Consider the following 19,264-nt stretch of genomic DNA (forward strand, 5'->3'; position numbering starts at 1 on the left):
CACCCCTCCTCTGGCTGGGAGTCCCGTTTTGTCCTCGGATTTTCCGCACTCAGTTTGAAGTTCAGCCATGACACTGTACCTCCCCACAGACGGCGCCAAATGTTGTGGGATCTTTTACGGCGCTGACGTGGCACGCGTTCCTCGGACGTATCAAGTATGACCTGACCTGAACTTCTGGCAACCTGCAAAACAAGAATATTCCCGTAGGAATATTCCCTCCGATGCTTAAGTAAGTATAAGCTAGAGAGATAAGTAATTTGTAGAGAGAAGGCAGAGCAAAGATAGTTTTAGGCTGGTGGGAATGAATCGAATGCCTTTACCTTGGGATCTGAGCTATTTATAGTGCTAGGGTTTCTTGGGAACTGTTCCCTCAACCCTAGCTGTGGGGTGTGTGCCCTTGGGGATTTAGGACACGTGTCATTTGGCCCACAATGATGAGCCTTTTACAAATTGGACTTGGCTTCTCAGAGAGGATGCGCTTTCCAAAATGGGGTTGTGCTCTTATTTCGTTTAGGTACCAAGGTTTGGGCCTTCTTCCTAGGCTTGGGCCCGGCTGGCCGGTATTGGTCATTGTAGCCTCTTTGGGCCTTGTGGTGGAGATATTCAAGCCCACATCACGTAATATTAATAATTAATTAATAAAAATATCTACATGGCATTTAATTATTTATCTATGTGGCACTCGACTTTTTTTAATTCAAAATTAATTTTGAAATCTTATTTTTCATTGGCCGAAACCATTATATTTTGAACGTAGCGCTCTAATGTTGGATTAATGTTTGATTTTGGATTGAATTTTATTTTATTTTAGATTAGTTTTTGATTTTGGATGAATTTTATTTTAGATTTATTTTTTAATTATTAAAGTGTTTGATTTTAGATGGAGTTGTATATATTAGTAATTAATTAATTAAAATATCTATGTGGCACCTATTTGATTACCTATGTGGCACTCATTTTTTTTTAATTCAAAAATAAATTGAAAATCTTATTTTTCATTGGCCGAAACAATTAGTAATCCTACGTGGCGTTCTAACAATTCAGCAAATATTCCTCCTATATATATATATATATATATATATATATATATATATATATATATATATATATATATATATATATATATATATATTAGATTTGATTTGATTTGATTAGTTTTTGATATTTGATTGAATTTCATTTTGGATTATTTTTTTTAATTATTAGAGTGTTTGATTTTGGATGAAATTGGCGTAATATTAAAAATTAATTAATAAAAATATCTACATGGCACCTAATTATTTATCTAAGTGGCACTCGACTTTTTCAATTCAAAAAAAGATCGAAATCTTATTTTTCATTGGCCGAAACCATTATGTTTCCTACGTGACGCTATAATGTTGGATTAATGTTTGATTTTGGATTGAATTTTATTTTAGATAAGTGTTTGATTTTGGATGAATTTTATTTTAGATTTTTTTTTAATTATTAGAGTGTTTGATTTTAGATGGAGTTGTATATATTATTAATTAATGAATTAAAATATCTATGTGGCATCTAATTAATTATCTACGTGGCACTCGATTTTTTTAATTTAAAATCTTATTTTTCATTGCCATTAGATTTTCCACGTGGCGCTCTAATAATTCAGCAAATATTTTAGTCCATGCGATGCACGGATTTTATTAAATTGTTAAGTTAAAATAAAACTCCTATATATTTCAACTGTTATATTTTATATATTAGAATTAATGTTTGATTTTGGATTGAATTTCATTTTAGATTTATATTTTTATTATTAGAGTGTTTGTTTTTGGATTGAATTTCATTTTAGAATTATTTTTTAATTATTAGAATGTTTGATTTTGGATGGAGTTGTATATATTACTCCCTCCGTCTCTTTTTACAAAAGGTCTTGCGCGCACTAGGTGTACAATAAATTTATTGTACACCAAGATAACTTTTATCCATTTTTTTGTAACTTTAACATAGTTTTGATTAACTTTTATATTAGTAAAAATAACGTTGATAGATAAACATTTTAAAGAGTTAAATGATTAATTTTGTACATTATTAGTGATTTTGAAGAAATAAGTTTTATTAAAATGAAAACATTTATCACTAAAAAATGGATAACTTTTACATATATACGCTTAACTTTTAAACATTTTGAGTTAACTTTTACTCTGGTGTACAATATTTATTGTACAACCCTTGTAAATAAAAATGTGTACTCTTTTTATTCTTTACGTTTTCCTTTTGGTATTTCAAAATGTTCATTACATTTCCTTTTTTATTATCACATAAATGACTTAGTATTCTATCAAAATTTGTGTCCAATTATTATTTTAACCAATTAAATTCATTGGGTCATTTAATCTCTCACACTTTGGGACATTATATTTTTCTCATTTCCCAATATCAGAATTTTGATTAAAGTGAAAACATTATAAATAAACGTAAATTATCTTGTTTAAATAAAAAAAATTGAGGAATCTCGATGCAAATTAATTAAGCGTTAAAATGCATGAAAAATACCAAACGTAAAATACAAAAAGAGACGGAGGGAGTAGTAATTAAATAATTAAAATATCCATGTGGCGCATAATTAATTATCTACGTGGCACTCAAATTTTTTAATTCAAAATTAAATTATAAATCTTATTTTTCATTGGTTGAAACCAATAGTAATCCTACGTGGCGCTTTAATAATTAAGCAAATAGTAATCCTACGTGGCGCTTTAATAAACCATTAAATTTAAAATCAAACATTAATCCAATATTATTTTTGATTGGCCGAAACCATTATTTTTGATTGCCCTGCATAGCTACTATTAGATTAATGTTTGATTTTAAATTGAATTTTATTTATTTTATTTTAGATTAGTGTTTGATTTCGGGTGAATTTTATTTTAGATTTATTTTTTAATTATTAGAGTTTTTTTATTTTAGATGGAGTTGTATATATTTAATTAAAATATCTACGTGGCACCAATTAATTATCTACACGGAAATCGATTTTTTTAATTCAAAAATAAAGTAGAAATCTTATTTTTCATTGGCCGAAACCATTAGTAATCCTACGTGGCGCTATAATAATTCAGCAAATATGCCTATTGGATTAATGTTTGATTTTATATTGTATTTTATTTATTTTATTTTAGATTAGTGGTTGATTTTGGATGAATTTTATTTTAGATTTATTTTTTAATGATTATAGTGTTTGATTTTAGATGGAGTTCTATATATTAGTAATTAATTAATTAAAATATCTATGTGGCACCTAATTAATTATCTACGCGGCAATCGATTTTTTTAATTCAAAAATAAATTAGAAATCTTATTTTTGATTGGCCGAAACCATTAGTAATCCTATGTGGCGCTCTAATAATTCAGCAAATATATATATATATATATATATATATATATATATATATATATATATATATATATATATTAGATTATGAAACGATAATTGGTTAATAGCTTCTTATTTATTGAGCAACTTTCCTTAAGAATTAATAATGAATCGTGTTTTTATTAATTGAAATTAATGTGTGGCCCGGACGATGTCTTGATTTCTACATTGAATAGTTAAAATTTTAGATTTTTCTTGAGCTTTGACCAAAATATTTGTATTGCATAGATTGAAAAAATCCGTCAACTATACAGACACGCTACGTCATTCATCATGCCAAATAATTTTTCAATTAGATCATCTTATAATTTGTTATCTTGTGGAACTATGTGCTTCAAATTAATAAACACAGAATTAGATACATATGCAGCTATGCAGGGCAATCCTATAGTTGATGCTTATGAGATTTATGACATATTTTTTCATGTTTGTCCTAATGCTTTAACTATTATAATTTTTTTCCAAAATAGTCCATAGAAATTAAAAAGTCACATAAAGTTGTAGTAATTGTTTAGACTTCTTGATAACATTTATTTATAAATTAATTAGTATGAAGAGATAAACCACAACTGGGGGTTGGTTAAGATGGTAATGAGAGGTACCATCCACATTTGAGGTTTGGTGCAATGTATCGGAGCAGAGTTTAGAGTGACCTCCCATCGTTCACCAGATATCGCGGAGAACCGCTACTCGACGCAGTTGAAGAGCAGAAGTGTTGGTCCTTGACTCATATCATTCTCATTCCCCTTATTTCGTTTATGTTAGTGGAATCTTCAATGAGCAAGAATTTCATTAGTCAAACTAAACTTCGATTATTCTTCCTCGTCACATTCAAACGCAACGAGTTTTATTATTCAAACCATGACAATCAAGGACTCTTATTAGCGACCACGACCTAAAAGGTTGTCTTCTTCTCTCATGTCATCACGAAAATGCAAGTATAGCCCCTCGCAAACAAACTCAACTTTCAATACACGTGTTCAGTAAAAAAAACGATAATTTCACAATTATTTACTAAGTTAATGCCAATTTACTATTTCATCTTTATGTTAAATAGAAAACATTTTCCGTGAAATTTAACATCTTTCAAATATGTTTACTTCTTTCTCAATTAAAAGTAATTCTAAAATCTAAATACTTGAGATTCTAAGGATAAAGTCTGATTAATTAGTTTCCTTTTTTTGTTGATACTTTTTTTTACATTATTTTTTTTGATAATTTACAAAAAAAAAACAAAAATTCATGATTTTGCATGGTACTAATGTCTATGTGTTACAAGTTACAAATTCATGATTCTGCAAGGTACTTCCGATGAGCCTTTTTCCCTTGTGCTCTGTATTACAGACCAGGCTACAAATTGACAATGTTTTCAAACTCTTATTTAGAATGTGGACCGAAGAAGCAAGTGAAAATTCTCCAAAATCATCTTAATGTTGAGACGCACGCCATAATCTTGTTGTTTATCCCTAATATGAATCTAAAAACTGGGGAGGATTAAACATCACCATCTCTAGCATCTAAAACAAAAGAAAATCATTTTCTTGATGGAATAAATAATGGGCTATAGAAAAGAATGGATCCTAGATTTTGCCATTTTTGGCAAAGAAATAGACTCCCACATTTTGAGAGAGTTTTTTCTATTCCTTGAAATCATCCTTGTCATCAGCAGGGATAGGCATGTTTCTCCAGTAAACAGCAAGAGCACTACCACCGAGCTGCAAAGGCGAACAGACGGGAAATGAAAAGAAATGAAACAATGTTCGAAAAGAAATGAAACTTAAGAGAGATATTCAAATCTGAAACTCATACCGCCATGAAAACCACGCTCACGGCTGAAGGGACAGCAACAAGTGGGTTTGTGAAATGTTTTTGAGCCAGCAGAAACCCGAGTGCAGAACTCTGCAGCAACATGCATTTAGAAAGATTAACTAATTTACATTTTGTTCTTTTCGCCTTTAAAGTAATTTCAAGAAACATAAGTTCAGATTGCAGCAAATAAGCTAAGCATGTTTTGGGGCGTCAATACTCAATACAGTAATTTTGTCATGTAACATATGCCAATCAACATCGCACTAAAAAACATATTCCCATCAACAAACCAATAATGGAAAATGAAGAAGCAACTTGCCTGCATTCCACATTCTATAGAAATAGTACGAGAAGTGGATTCACCAAACGACAATTTGGACATCCAGTAACCAATTCCAAAGGCAGCAGCATGCAAAATAGCAACCGGCAGGATCAGTTGTGGTCCTTGTGTTTTCAGAACATCTGCAACTTGTCCAATCTAACAAACAGGGATAAAATGGAAGTTAACTAATTTAATGTCCTCAAAGTACTGTCAAAAAAGGGAAAAGTTGAATAATGGATAAACTTACAGGACTAGCACAAAGTAACGTAGTGAGGATCACTCCAATCAGAGGGGTTATTGTAATTATCTTTGAGGTAAACTTGGGGAAAAACTCGTTCGCCAATACTGCAGTAAAGAGGAAAGCAATTTAACTGATGTGAATACTTCAATATATAGAAGAGCATAACAGCAGCAGCAACGGTAATAATCAGCATGAGAATTCCCGATAATCTTCTTTTTTTGGTCCTCCGTGAATTAATCTACCAAATATGAGAACTGGAACACCAATCATTGGTTTCCAAGGCATTTTCCCAGGTGTAAGGCTCATAGGGGTTAGTTTAGGGGATGGCCTTCAACCAAACTGCTCTGGCCCCACTGGGTTTGGAAGAAATGTCTGAGACGAGTTCGCCAGTAGGACTCAGTTTATCAAAAGAAGTACAACATGATAATGCAATACATTAATATAACTCCTGCTATTAGTGATATTTAGGGAGATAAAAATTGTATGGAAGCTTAGCTTTGACCAGTGAAACCTAGTAAAGGGGCTGTTCTGAACCTCATATAAATAGGCAATAAATCTTCAATCCATTGGCTATTAAACTGGGTTTAAAAACATTTCATAAAAGGATGAAAGACAAACACCGTATTCAGGTTACCTCCGATAATTGTTGGTACCAAGACAACCTGGAAAGTGCTGAGCGCCAGACCCTGGAAACAGGAAAACAATCGATAAATTCTCTCTTTCAGGGATAGAAAACAATGAAAATTAGCATACAACATTCAGAAACTTCAGGGTTCTCATATGAAGTATAACAGTTACCAGTGTTTGAGAATCACTAAATCTACTCCTTTCTTGCCTCTCAAAATCCAACCTCAACAAATTACAGAGCCAAATTTCTTTGATTTGTTTACTTGTAGTATTTTATAACCCCTTTCTTTGATTTTTTTACTTGTAGTATTTTGTAACCCCTTTCTATCTTTATAATCCCGTGTTACCTATCTTTTTGGATCGACGTGTGCCCTCATTTTTCAATTTTTTTTAATCTTTTTATCTCTGTTTCCTTATGAATAGTTGTTAACTAAGCTACTTTCAGATAACCTTTTGAACTGTTGACCATTCTACGATTTAAGCATTAGTGGACTTACAGCTGCATCAACAGGGACCAGTTGGCCAGCCAGAAGCTTAGTGAGAAGTGGAGTCATAATAATAGCTCCAATAGTTGAACACCTGCAAATCACACACTCGAAAAAAGAAGTAAAGCTCAAGCAATGTTGTGAGAATCTTGCGGCAGAATCATGTCTGCAAGGATTATAGGAAACTTCACAAATGTGAAGATTCCCAACTTATGTCCTAAAGCTTTGTCCAAAATCCAAATACAGGTCCTTCCCACATATCCTTCTCCTGCTCTCAAAAGTTCCCTTTAGCTAGCTATTAGCAAAATAAGGTAAATCAAAACACTGAACTTACGTTGTCATGAGAACTGAGAGTGCAACATTCCCTTTAGATATGTAGGTTGCAACATTCGACGCCTGGCCTCCAGGGCAGCATGAAACAAGAATCAAACCAGTTGCAAGAGGTGCGGACAATTTCAGGGTCTGTACATGAAATCAGTAACAGTCAGGGAAATTAGCTTAAGCTATATGCCTATTAAACCAATATCTAATATGTAAAACTCCCGTAGTTTAGTAAAAGACTAAGACGGGAATAATCTCAGTTAAAAGAAGATCAACACTTCAATCTAGTATATACTTAAGAGAGGAGAGAATTAGAATCTAGTGAAAACCACATCCTAAAATGAAAAAAGAGAACCAATTTGGGCCCTTGGATCATCTTAATCGAATACTTCCCGTGCCACTAAAGGCATTTTCGTAAATTTACAACTTCCCCAACTGATTCCGAGTTTCTTTACTGTCAAATAGTTTTCATTAACTTTTAAATTGATTTGATGTACTTTTACTAGTGTTTTCTCTACTTTTAAGTTTTAACTCAAATGAACGCAAACTTATATAAAATAATTTTTTATCAAATAATTTAAAAGTTTGATGTCAATGTTTCCATTTAAGGTTGAAAAAATTGTCAAGTATAAAAGGTTGCATCATTGGATATTAACTTTTGAATCAACACGATTTACCCAATAATTTTTAATTTTTTTAACAACTAAAGATATTATTATACAGTTTGGTTGATTCTAATATATTTCTCACTTACTTGCCAAATAAAAAAAAATATTAGTTGAATTTATGTGTTGGCAAACTTTAAAATAGAAACGTCGCAACTAAAATAACGATGGAAGTATATTTGAATTCTCAAGGGTCAGTTGGCTAATGTAAACTTAGCATATGAGGTTCGACAAATATTAAGTATTAGGTGAATATAGTGATCATAAAATCGACATAATAGATAGATGCACAGTATTAAGATATATGAATAGAAGGCCTTCGACAACAAAATTATTCAGATATGAAGCAAAGTGAGAGCATCAACCACTATACAAAAAACCATTATGCTACGTCATACGGGATTTGCAAGCAAACTTAGATTTCGACATAATTGTCTGGGTACACATTTGTAGCCTGAAATGAAGAAAGGCCCGGCATTTTAAGGCATTCCGATAGATGGACCTTAGATTTAACTCATATTCTTATCCTACCTGACTTTTAACTGACTTTTAAGGTGTATCAGTTAGTGTCAAACTCTGTTTAAGTGCCTTAACCAGAACATAGGCTGAGTTTGAGAGGATAGCAGACAATAGAGCATCCACAAGTTATTCCAGAAAATCTTTGATCTACAAAGGAAACTTGACAGAAACAATGACCTACAGTACGGCACACACTGCCATATGATATGACTGAACTTTTTGCAAGAAGCTGTTTGCAAATATGAATTTACAGAACTTCTTCAGCAATTAATAACTAGTACGGAGTATATGTCTAGTGCAATTGCCATCCTATTTCAATTTCTTCTATTTAAAATCAAGAGCGTTAATCTTCATAATATACCATCCTTGGGAAGTATCCAGAAAACTCAAAACCTATACAGGGACATCAATTTTTGGCATGCAAATCAAGACGTACCAATGCAATAAAGAACCCCAGCACAGGCTTGATCATATATTGAGCTAAGAAACCAACTCCAACCTGAAAATTGAAGGGAAAACATAAAGCAATTCATTTAGAAAGCTTAGCCAAAAATGTCTTAATATATCCTAAAGGTAATTATATATGTTTTAATGGATACTCACAGTCCATGGATTCCGCAAACAGCGTTTGAAATCGTCAAATGTTAAGGTCAATCCCATCGAAAGCATGAGGAAACCTAAACCAAGAGTAAAAAGATCTGTTTGTAACCAAGTTACCTGTAAGACAAACACACAAGTGTCATTTAAATAAATTTAAAAATTTGCTTTTTCGTAAAGAAGCAGAAGAAAGTAAGTTCAGCAAGTCTACCGCAGAAGGTTTATAAATGCCAATAATTGTTCCCAATATGACCTGTGTAACAGATTTCACGGCCACAGTTAGTTATCAGATTATGTATCATCATTAATTTGAGACAATCATGTTACACGACAGACGATACAAACAATGTTTATATAAATACCCAACACCTTTCAAAAAATACTCAATAAGACATACCCAGACAGGAAACATGGTTGTCAAGAGCTCAATAATCTTCTCATATTGACTCAATTCCTTCGGGGCATTGGTGGGCACGTCTCCAGAGTAGTCTGTTGCTGCCTTACACAGAAATTGGGAACTCCTACATCTACAGCCAATCAACTGTCATTATGGTACCAAGTGCAAGACTAGAACTCACAAATCGAAAGCCAATCCATTATGTAAAGCAAACAGCAACCCACTGTTCCACAACTCCAACACTCACTAAGTGCTTGATAATTGAACTAGAACCTTGAGTTTACATTATGCATGACAAAATTTCAACCATAAAGACAAGGAAAGTTAGAACAGTAGAACACTTAAAATGTGAGTATGTTACAACAATTTGTTTTTCCTTTTACTAGTTACTAATTCTCTTGGATGAGGTTATTTTCCTGTAATGAGTCAATGGTCATTCCACCTTTCAGCATTCATAAAATTAGTAAAAACATTAGCAACAGAACAAGTATGCATCCAGCAACCTAATAGCAGAAAAGCGTACAGCCAACTGCATCTCAAAATAGATCTCCAGCTATAGGTTCAGGCAGTTCTAAGAATGAAGAATTGATACTCAATGCCTATGAGCAGTTGCACAATAAGTATCATACTAAAGGTGCTACATATAACGTTGGAGTTGATAGAAACAAGCCCACTATAGACAATACGCAGCTTCCACAATTAGTGGCATAATTTATTTCCTTATTTGATGCAACAATTTCCTTATAGATAAGTCACTATTTACACTTTACCAAAACACCTCATCATTTCCTCGACTAACCCTCGATTTCTATCGCTGGCTCGGATTTTCTGGGTTTTCCTGGACCTTTGGTTCCCATATTGAGCGGTGTTTTCTTTTGTTGTTTTCCTCTTTTCAAATCCGTGTTTGCTCAATTTCTTTTTGCTTGTTGTTTGTTTTTAATTGCCACAATTAGTTCTCACTTGTTTTAATCACAACACTAAATCCATTCCACAATATAAGTGAGGACAGGCCACATGTGACAACAGTGAAAGAGCAAGTACTTGGTAAGACTGTCCTGCACAGACATATTTTCTAAGACATCAAATGTTACCATCCCTAATGTATTAAGGGGTACTGAAGACGGACTAGAGAACAAATATGAGTTCAGGTGTGGGTAGAAGGATGTAGTGATAATGCAAGGAGGGAGGGAAGGAAGGACGGGGAACTATTACCCTCATTTTAGGGGTAACACACTACCCTAGCGACCCGTTTGTTAGCCGGTAATAAAGGGCGGCAAGGGATGTAATTTGGCAAGGAAGGTAACATCATAATACCCATAGTAATACCATGTCATCCTTAAACTTAGGTTATATGAGATACTTAAGGTGAATAGCATTCCAGTGGGCCTTGGAAGACGAATTTTCTTATATTTACAACACAAATCTATTCACATTACCTAAATTATTACCGCCTACCAAACCGGGAGTAAGGGATAGGTGGGGAGACTATTACCCCTAAAATGAGGGTAAATTCTCCGCATTCGTCCCTCCTTGTTACACATCACTACCTCATCCCATCAACCACCACCTTTGTTCCCTTTAATTTTTTCTTCTAGTATCCTCATGATACATTCCCCCCAATCAGACCAGAATCTAAGTAAAAGAAGTCACCATGGTCTCGCAATAATACCATCTCATACAAGATTTGTCCATCGTGAGAAAATGGAGCAAATTTTACAATAAAGCATCAATTGCATTTTTGGAAACATTTCATTATTCCAACATCAGCCTATTAAATTTCTAACTTTTGTAGCATAGCAAATCATGTGTCCCAACAAGAACATTTTATGCCTGCACTCGTCTGAACTAATCAAAACTAATGCCAAAACCCTTTTCCAATAGAGAGACAGTATGCAAACACCATTTCTCCATTTGTTCCCCCTCACACGGCGTCATGTCATCGTCATAATATCCACATTCCATAAACAAAGTAACATTGCAGCTCAAAAAATAACGATTCGGAAAGACTTCCAAAAACAGGACAACATCTTACATTGTCATAAGCCTAGTTGCACAACAAATAATTCATAATGTACAATCCTCAAATCATAGGCCCCTCCGAGTTCCTTTCAACAAAGCTTTACAAAATGGCAAATTCCAACCAATACACCATAGAAGCCTACCTTGAAGACTGAACGACAACAGGACTCAATGTGCTCTTCTTCTGGGTAATTGCAAGACAAGTCATTTGACTTTCAAGTGAAGATGAGACATGTCTTAAATCTGTTGATCAGAAACAACTCAAATTAACACATTGGCAATTTGCAAACTGATAAAAATCATAACTTGCATATCCCAAAACAATTAAAAACAACCCAATTTGTAAGGTGGTTGAATTAAACAAGAAATTAAGCAAATATGTCAAAAATCAAAGAAAAGAACACAAATCAAATATACCCAGATGAGATTGAACAATTCTTGAAGCAAAGGAAGAACTGGGTCTGTAATAAACAGCATCTTGAAGCTGAAATTTACAGTCTTTTAACACACATCTTGACATAGACGCCATTGAAATGATACAAATTTTCTCAACAAAAACCCCAAGGAAAATCAAGTGAGAATGAGGGTTTTAGTGAGAGGTTTTGGGTATCATGCTATTTCGGTCCAGCTGGGAATAATTGAAGGGGAAAGGGAGACTCAAAGTGTCAAAAATGCGAGATTTTTTAGAATGCGTGGAGATGAGTGAGCCACAGAAGTGAGCTTTAGACTGATCCGAAGATCACAAGTTGAAGTGTCAAATGCAAAAATGTGGGGTAACACAACGCCAATGTCGTTTTCGATTGACGGCTATCTTTGAATCAAGCAATTTGCATTATGTTAATTGTTAACTACTCCTAATTTGCTGGAGTCATCATCCACCAACATCTACCTAGACACGACTAATGGCTCTTTATACACCGAAAATTCGGAGTATTGGTCCATTAGACATGAACTTGATCGTCACTATTAGGTACAACGACACTCGCAATGTTTAATACACGTTGGATGGATTTGAGTATGATTGTCCAAGATTATTGTTGGTGTACACACTCATGATCTCACTGCTGGTATGATCAACTCAACCTTACAGCAATGCAGCAAGCAACATTCGTGCAAAAGCTCACCTCAAGCAACAACAGCTAACTGCATCACAACCTTCTAGAAGATTCAGTGTAACTGAATTCTGTTAGGGTAGCTGTTAGCTTTTATTTCTGTAATAAAGAGTGTTAGTTAGAGCTTGCTGATGTGTCAGTTTGGAGCACATTGATTGGCTCCAACACGTCACCTAATCATTGTATATAAGGCCAATCATGTTGTAATCATTATTCATTCATTCAATAAGAAAATAATCTCTCTATCTTTCTTTCTCTCTTTCTGCATTTTCTGTTAGTTGTTTAACAACTTTCAGTTTGTGATCAACCAAGAAGGTGATCACTAACATGGTATCAGAGCAGTGATTAAATCAGATCCTGCTAGAATTCGCTTCTTCTTTGTATAATCAATCAGCAAAAACACTCAAAAAGATCAATCAAAAATGCCTGATCAGACAGATCAATCTCAAAATCCTAGTTCTGCTTATTACCTGAGCAACAGTGATCCAAATGCTACAAAATTGGTGAATATTGAATTTGAGGGACAGTTTTTCAATGATTGGAAACGATCTATGATGATAGCTTTGTCTGCAAGAAACAAATTGTGTTTTGTTGATGGAACACTAAATCAGCCAGCAATCAATTCTGCAAATTACAGATTGTGGTGCAGATGCAATGATTTAGTGATTTCTTGGATGTTAGCTTCACTTGAGCCTAAAATAGCAAGAAGTGTCTTGTATCTCAAGACAGCAAGAGCAATTTGGCTTGAATTAGCTGACAGATTTTGTAGAGAATCTGGTCCTCAATTGTTTTCTGTACAACATCAGTTGAGTGAATTAACACAAGAAGAGGATGAAGGAATTGCTAGTTTTTTCACTAAAATCAAGCTATTTTGGGACCAACTAGATGGCTTAGAACCTTTACCTACATGTGTTTGCACTGGTTGTAGTTGTAATCTCACACAACAAATTCTGAAAACTCAGCAGAATCAGAGATTGATACAATTCTTGATGAAATTAAACCAGAAATATGAGCATCCTAAAAGTGCAATTCTCATGATGAATCCCCTACCTACAATATCTAAAGCTTATGGACTCTTACTCCAAGAAGAGCAGCAGAAAGAGTTGCATACTGTCAGAAATCAACTGCAAACAACAGAATCTGCTGCATTCAGTGTCAAAAGGTTTGACAACAAGTTCTACAAGCCTCAATACAGCTCTAATTCTGGCTCTCATACTACATCCAACACAAATCAGTTCAGAACCTCAACCAGGAATAATCTCTTTTGTGATCATTGCAAAATGAGAAATCACATTGTTGATAAGTGCTGGAAGCTACATGGCTATCCAAAAGATTTCAAAAATAAAGGAAAGAGAATTGCAGCAGCAGCACAGCTTGATGAAAGCTTCAACAAAGAGAATCAAAATGAAACAGATTCAGGAATGGTTCATGCTACTTTCACTGAAGAACAATACAGTCACTTGATGCAATACCTCAACAATAATCAGGTTGCTAATCAAGTTGAGAATTCCAGCTCTCACTCACTTGGATTAGCAACAACTTCTCAGCACAAAGGTACTTTCTGTTTATTTTCCAATCTCAAGAAAAAAATGGATTTTAGACAGTGGTGCTAGTGATCATATGTGTTCAGATCTGTCATTATTCAGTTCTTTTGAATCTGTGAATGATGCTCAGCATACTATTACTATTCCTGATGGTTCAGAATTGACAGTTAAGCACAAAGGTGTTATTCATTTAGGTGGAAATATTACACTTAAAGATGTGCTGCATATTCCTGAGTTTCAGTTCAATTTGATATCAGTATCCAAGCTTTGTTGTGATGATGGTTATTCTGTTTCATTCACAACTAATGAATGTTTACTTCAGGACCTTTCCAAGAACAAGCTTATTCTGCTTGGTAGATTGGAGAAGGGATTGTACAGTTTAAGTGAAGATTTACTGGTATCTAGCCAGAATAAGTATGCTCTCTCTACTGTTGGATCAGTTGCTGTCCAAGAAGCCAAACTCTGGCATCTTAGGTTAGGACATATGTCATTTGGCAAAATAAAAGGATTACAAGGTGTTGATGTACCAGGATGCTTAGTTGAATCTTTCTGTCAGATATGCCCTTTAGCTAAGCAGACCAGGTTCCTTTCTCTAATAGTAGCATCAAAACAACTAGGCCTTTTGAATTAATACACATTGATGTATGGGGACCTTACTCTATTTCTGATTCTTCTCATTGTAATCAGTTTCTTACAATTGTTGATGATTACACAAGGATGACTTGGACTCATCTTATGAGAAATAAAACAGATTCTTTGAAAATCATGACTCAATTTCTTATTTATGTTGAAAATCAGTTTAGCTTAAAGGTTAAACATGTTAGATCAGATAATGCACCTGATTTGACAGAAGGTAGCATGAAAGAGTTGTTTCAATCAAAGGGTATTCTAAACCAGAAAAGTTGCAGCTATACACCTCAACAAAATGGGGTTGTTGAGAGAAAACACAAACACTTACTTGAAACAGCTAGAGCCCTCTCATTTCAATCAAATCTCCCTGATAAATACTGGAGTGAATGTATTCTTGTTGCTACCTATCTCATCAACAGAATGCCCTTGAAAAGTATCAATTTCTGCACTCCTTATGAAAAGCTATTTGGTACAAAACCAGACTTGTCTCATTTAAGGGTGTTTGGATGTCTTTGTTACATCACTACTGCAAAGACACAGAGATCAAAATTTGATCCCAGGGCTGATCCATGTGTATTCATAGGATATCCTTGTGATCAGAAAGCCTATAAGGTCCTTAACCTTGCTACTCATAAGCTTGTTACATCTAGGGATGTTGTTTTTCATGAAAAACACTTTCCATATCATTTTTCATCTTCACCCTATTCCACTTACAAAACCAAATTTTTTCTTCCAATTGTTACTGATATTTCAGATTCCTCTTCTCTTTCTATTGATCAAAATGAAGAATCTCACATCTCTTCTCATACCTCATCCATTTCTACTCCTTTAACTTCTTCACCTCCTGCTCATACTTCTTCTTCTTCCATACCATCTCATTCTCCCCCAGAAACTATTCACACTTCTTCAGATCTCACTCAATCTTGTGCTCCCCCTCCAAGAAGGTCCACTAGAGTACCAAAAAAACCCTCTCACTATCAAGACTTTGTTTGTTCAAAACCAGTTAGGCACTGGTGCAACCTTGTTGCTTTTGACCAGTTGCCTGACAAACAAAAAGTCCTAATTGCAGCAAATATGGACTTGATTGAGCCCACCTCTTACTCTGAAGCTGCTGGTGATCATAACTGAGTTACAGCCATGGAAAAGGAGATTACAGCTCTCAACAATAATCACACATGGGATTTTGTGGTTCTTCCTAAAGGCAAGAAAGCAATTGGCTGCAAATGGGTTTACAGAATTAAGAAAAATGCTGATGGTTCTATTGAAAGGTACAAAGCCAGATTAGTGGCTAAGGGTTTTACTAAAAAATATGGTATTAATTACCATGAAACATTCTCCCCGGTTGTGAAGATGTCCACAGTCAGGTGTCTGATTTCTATTGCTGCAAGCAGAAACTGGAAATTGTTCCAACTGGATATTAACAATGCCTTTTTACATGGCAATCTTGATGAGGAAGTTTACATGAAAGTTCCTGAAGGTGTCAATGCTCCTGTTGGACATGTGTGCAAGCTTACTAAGTTCCTTTATGGTCTCAAACAAGCATCTAGGCAGTGGTTTGCCAGACTTTTAGCTGAGTTGAAATCTCAAGGGTTTACACAGTCAAAAAATGACTATTCTCTTTTCATCAAACATGATCTTACTGACATTACAGTGGTGGCTGTTTATGTTGATGATATTATCATCACAGGATCAAATGAATCCATTATTACTGCACTAAAGACTCATTTACATCAGACATTTAGCATCAAAGACTTGGGTTTGCTTAACTTCTTCCTAGGGATTGAAATCTGTCACACAACAGAAGGTTACATCCTCACTCAGAAGAAGTATACTAAGGAAATGCTCCATGATTGTGAACTGGATCTTTCTAAACCAGTAGTCACTCCTTTCCCTTTGAATCTAAAGCTTTCTCCTGAGGGTGATCTTTATGCAAATCCTGACTTATATAGATGCTATGTAGGCAAGCTAAATTTCCTCACCAACACAAGACCTGACTTGGCTTTTGCTGTTCAATCACTTAGCCAATTCATGCATTCACCCAGGATTGATCACATTGCTGCTCTCACTCATACCTTGAGGTATGTTAATCACACTGCTGGTCAAGGGATTTTGCTTAGAGCTACTGATAAACTTACACTCCAAGCTTTTTCTGATTCTGATTGGGCTGCTTGCCCTTCAACTAGAAGATCAGTAACTGGATACATTCTCTTGCTAGGCAATTCTCCTATTAGCTGGAAATCCAAGAAGCAAACAACTATCTCTAAAAGCTCTTCAGAAGCTGAGTATAGAGCTATGTCACAAGCAGCTAGTGAAGTCTCTTGGATTGTGAGACTTCTAGTGGAATTGGGGGTCACTGGTTTACAACCTGTTCAACTTAATTGTGACAATCAATCTGCTCTTCACATTGCTACTAACCCTATTTTCCATGAAAGAACCAAACATATTGAAGTTGATTGCCATTTTACACGAGACAAAGTTCTTGAAGGTCTGTTACAACTCAGCTATCTCCCTACTCAGCACCAGTTAGCTGACATTTTCACTAAGATTCTCCCTAGTCATCAGCACAGAACTCTTTCTTCAAAACTTGGTATGACTAATGTTTCATCCATCCCAAGTTTGAGGGGGGGGGGGGGGGTGTTGGTGTACACACTCATGATCTCACTGCTGGTATGATCAACTCAACCTTACAGCAATGCATCAAGCAACATTCGTGCAAAAGCTCACCTAAAGCAACAACAGCTAACTGCATCACAACCTTCTAGAAGATTCAGTGTAACTGAATTCTGTTAGGGTAGTTGTTAGCTTTTATTTCTGTAATAAAGAGTGTTAGTTAGAGCTTGCTGATGTGTCAGTTTGGAGCATATTGATTGGCTCCAACACGTCACCTAATCATTGTATATAAGGCCAATCATGTTGTAATCATTATTCATTCATTCAATAAGAAAATAATCTCTCTCTCTTTCTTTCTCTCTTTCTGCATTTTCTGTTAGTTGTTTAACAACTTTCAGTTTGTGATCAACCAAGAAGGTGATCACTAACAATTATGTTCAAGAGTTATTGTAACCAATACAAGTTGGTGGAGTTGGTGGGAAACTCGAGGCCACAACATTGAGCACTCGAGCCCATCAGATGATAAATGCTTAGGAGTGAATCAAACATAAACTTGCACAGCTGGGCTATCTAACCTGAAATAGTACTAATTCACATCTCGTATATTTCTACTGCCTTAGAGTTTGGCCGTGTTGATTTATTATATGCAAGTTGATAATCTTTCGATCCGTATTTAATAGGTGCACTTAAGCTTTCGGGGGTCCAAGACATACCTTGGCCACCTTTATTTCCTAGTGCCTCGCCCATACCACTATGTGATGTTATTGATTTTATTAAGTGTCATAAACAATCAACTTTACAAATTGTGCTATAATATTCGTTATTAATGATCCTATGCGGTTGTTAAATGATTTTCTCTCAAGGAAATGAATCCTTGAACTTGTTTATGCTAGGGTGAAAAATTGTTCAATTCGATGAAATGTCATACACTCGAAAATGCATTGACAAAATTCTCTTGTGATTTTCAAATCACTCTTATACAAAATATTACTATTTAACGCATGCGAAGTAGGAGAAAATGTGAGAAATGTATAATATGTCACTATCATCATTAACTTTGACTTAATCCTTGAAAGCTACCATTCGACAGTTAGCAACGTCAAACCACACACCACGTCAATACGTCACTTCCTACACATCCAATAAATTATTAAGTATGGTATGTCAATTAAGTGTCAGCCGATCTAATTGACGATTAACGGCTTTCAGCACTATACAAAGTTCATATTAATTTTGGACATCACACGTATTTAGGGGTGAGATTGTGATGGAGTTTTGCCGATTAACTATATAAACTCTACGTAAAAAGGAAGGAGACATATTACCAGAGTTGTCAAAAACTAACATGAGTTGAACAACTATGTGACTCAATGTGAATTCCTTGTGCACATCTATTCTAATATTTTAAAACACAATGTTTGCATGAAGTGATGACACGTGTCATCTCGGCCACGTGTCATCTCTTTTATATTATTTTATTTTTTGTTAAATCATCATTTATATTCATCCTTTTCAATCTCCTCCTTAATTAATTAGATATTCATTTTATTTCAAAAACAATTTTATTTGTTTCACATTCTAAATTTAATTTCTTAATATTCCAAATGCTTCACATTTTATTACTTCAATATTTGCGTATCTTACTTTACATTACATAAATTATGTACCGGATGTTTTAATTAAAAAAGCCGTATACCGCACGGGGTAAAAACTAGTTCAATTCATGTAGACACAATTACCTTACAATATAAAAATATGACCAATATCGAGTATACTTGATCCGTAATCGATAGTAGACTCCGTTTGAGTCATTTGACAACACTACGTTTTCACCATAATATGGGTTGAGCCCAAATAACAAACAGCCCAAACCAATAAGCTCATTTTCCTCTCATTAGTCACTGACTCACTGCACAGTTCACTTAGACCAATAAGCTCATTTTGCTCATATAAAACCTCAAATAACTTC

General features: G+C 34.5%; 1 protein-coding gene across 1 annotated transcript; it reads right to left on the bottom strand.

The window, feature by feature from the left end:
• Positions 1 to 4,754: 4,754 nt before the first annotated feature.
• On the bottom strand, positions 4,755 to 12,143 carry LOC110774967 (sodium/pyruvate cotransporter BASS2, chloroplastic). The gene is made up of 13 exons (XM_021979564.2): positions 11,817 to 12,143; positions 11,543 to 11,642; positions 9,381 to 9,510; positions 9,195 to 9,236; positions 8,990 to 9,103; positions 8,823 to 8,885; positions 7,216 to 7,343; positions 6,894 to 6,975; positions 6,404 to 6,455; positions 5,776 to 5,873; positions 5,526 to 5,684; positions 5,207 to 5,296; positions 4,755 to 5,112 (listed from the first exon to the last, which is right to left on the bottom strand). Exons 1-13 carry the CDS (start codon positions 11,926 to 11,928, stop codon positions 5,035 to 5,037), a joined length of 1,248 nt encoding a protein of 415 aa, XP_021835256.1. The 5' UTR covers positions 11,929 to 12,143; the 3' UTR covers positions 4,755 to 5,034.
• Between the last annotated feature and the right edge of the window lie 7,121 nt (positions 12,144 to 19,264).

The sequence above is a fragment of the Spinacia oleracea genome, chromosome 2 (genome assembly GCF_020520425.1).
Source record: "Spinacia oleracea cultivar Varoflay chromosome 2, BTI_SOV_V1, whole genome shotgun sequence".
NCBI lineage: Eukaryota > Viridiplantae > Streptophyta > Magnoliopsida > Caryophyllales > Amaranthaceae > Spinacia > Spinacia oleracea.

Bases quoted from the DNA above. Each gene is read 5' to 3' on its own strand.
- LOC110774967 (XM_021979564.2), bottom strand. From the start codon at position 11,928: ATGGCGTCTATGTCAAGATGTGTGTTAAAAGACTGTAAATTTCAGCTT. The intron at 9,104-9,194 runs GTAGACTTGCTG...TTTGTCTTACAG, and splicing joins GCATTTATAAACCTTCTGCG to GTAACTTGGTTACAAACAGA. The intron at 5,297-5,525 runs GCAAGTTGCTTC...ATGTTGCTGCAG, and splicing joins CTATAGAATGTGGAATGCAG to AGTTCTGCACTCGGGTTTCT.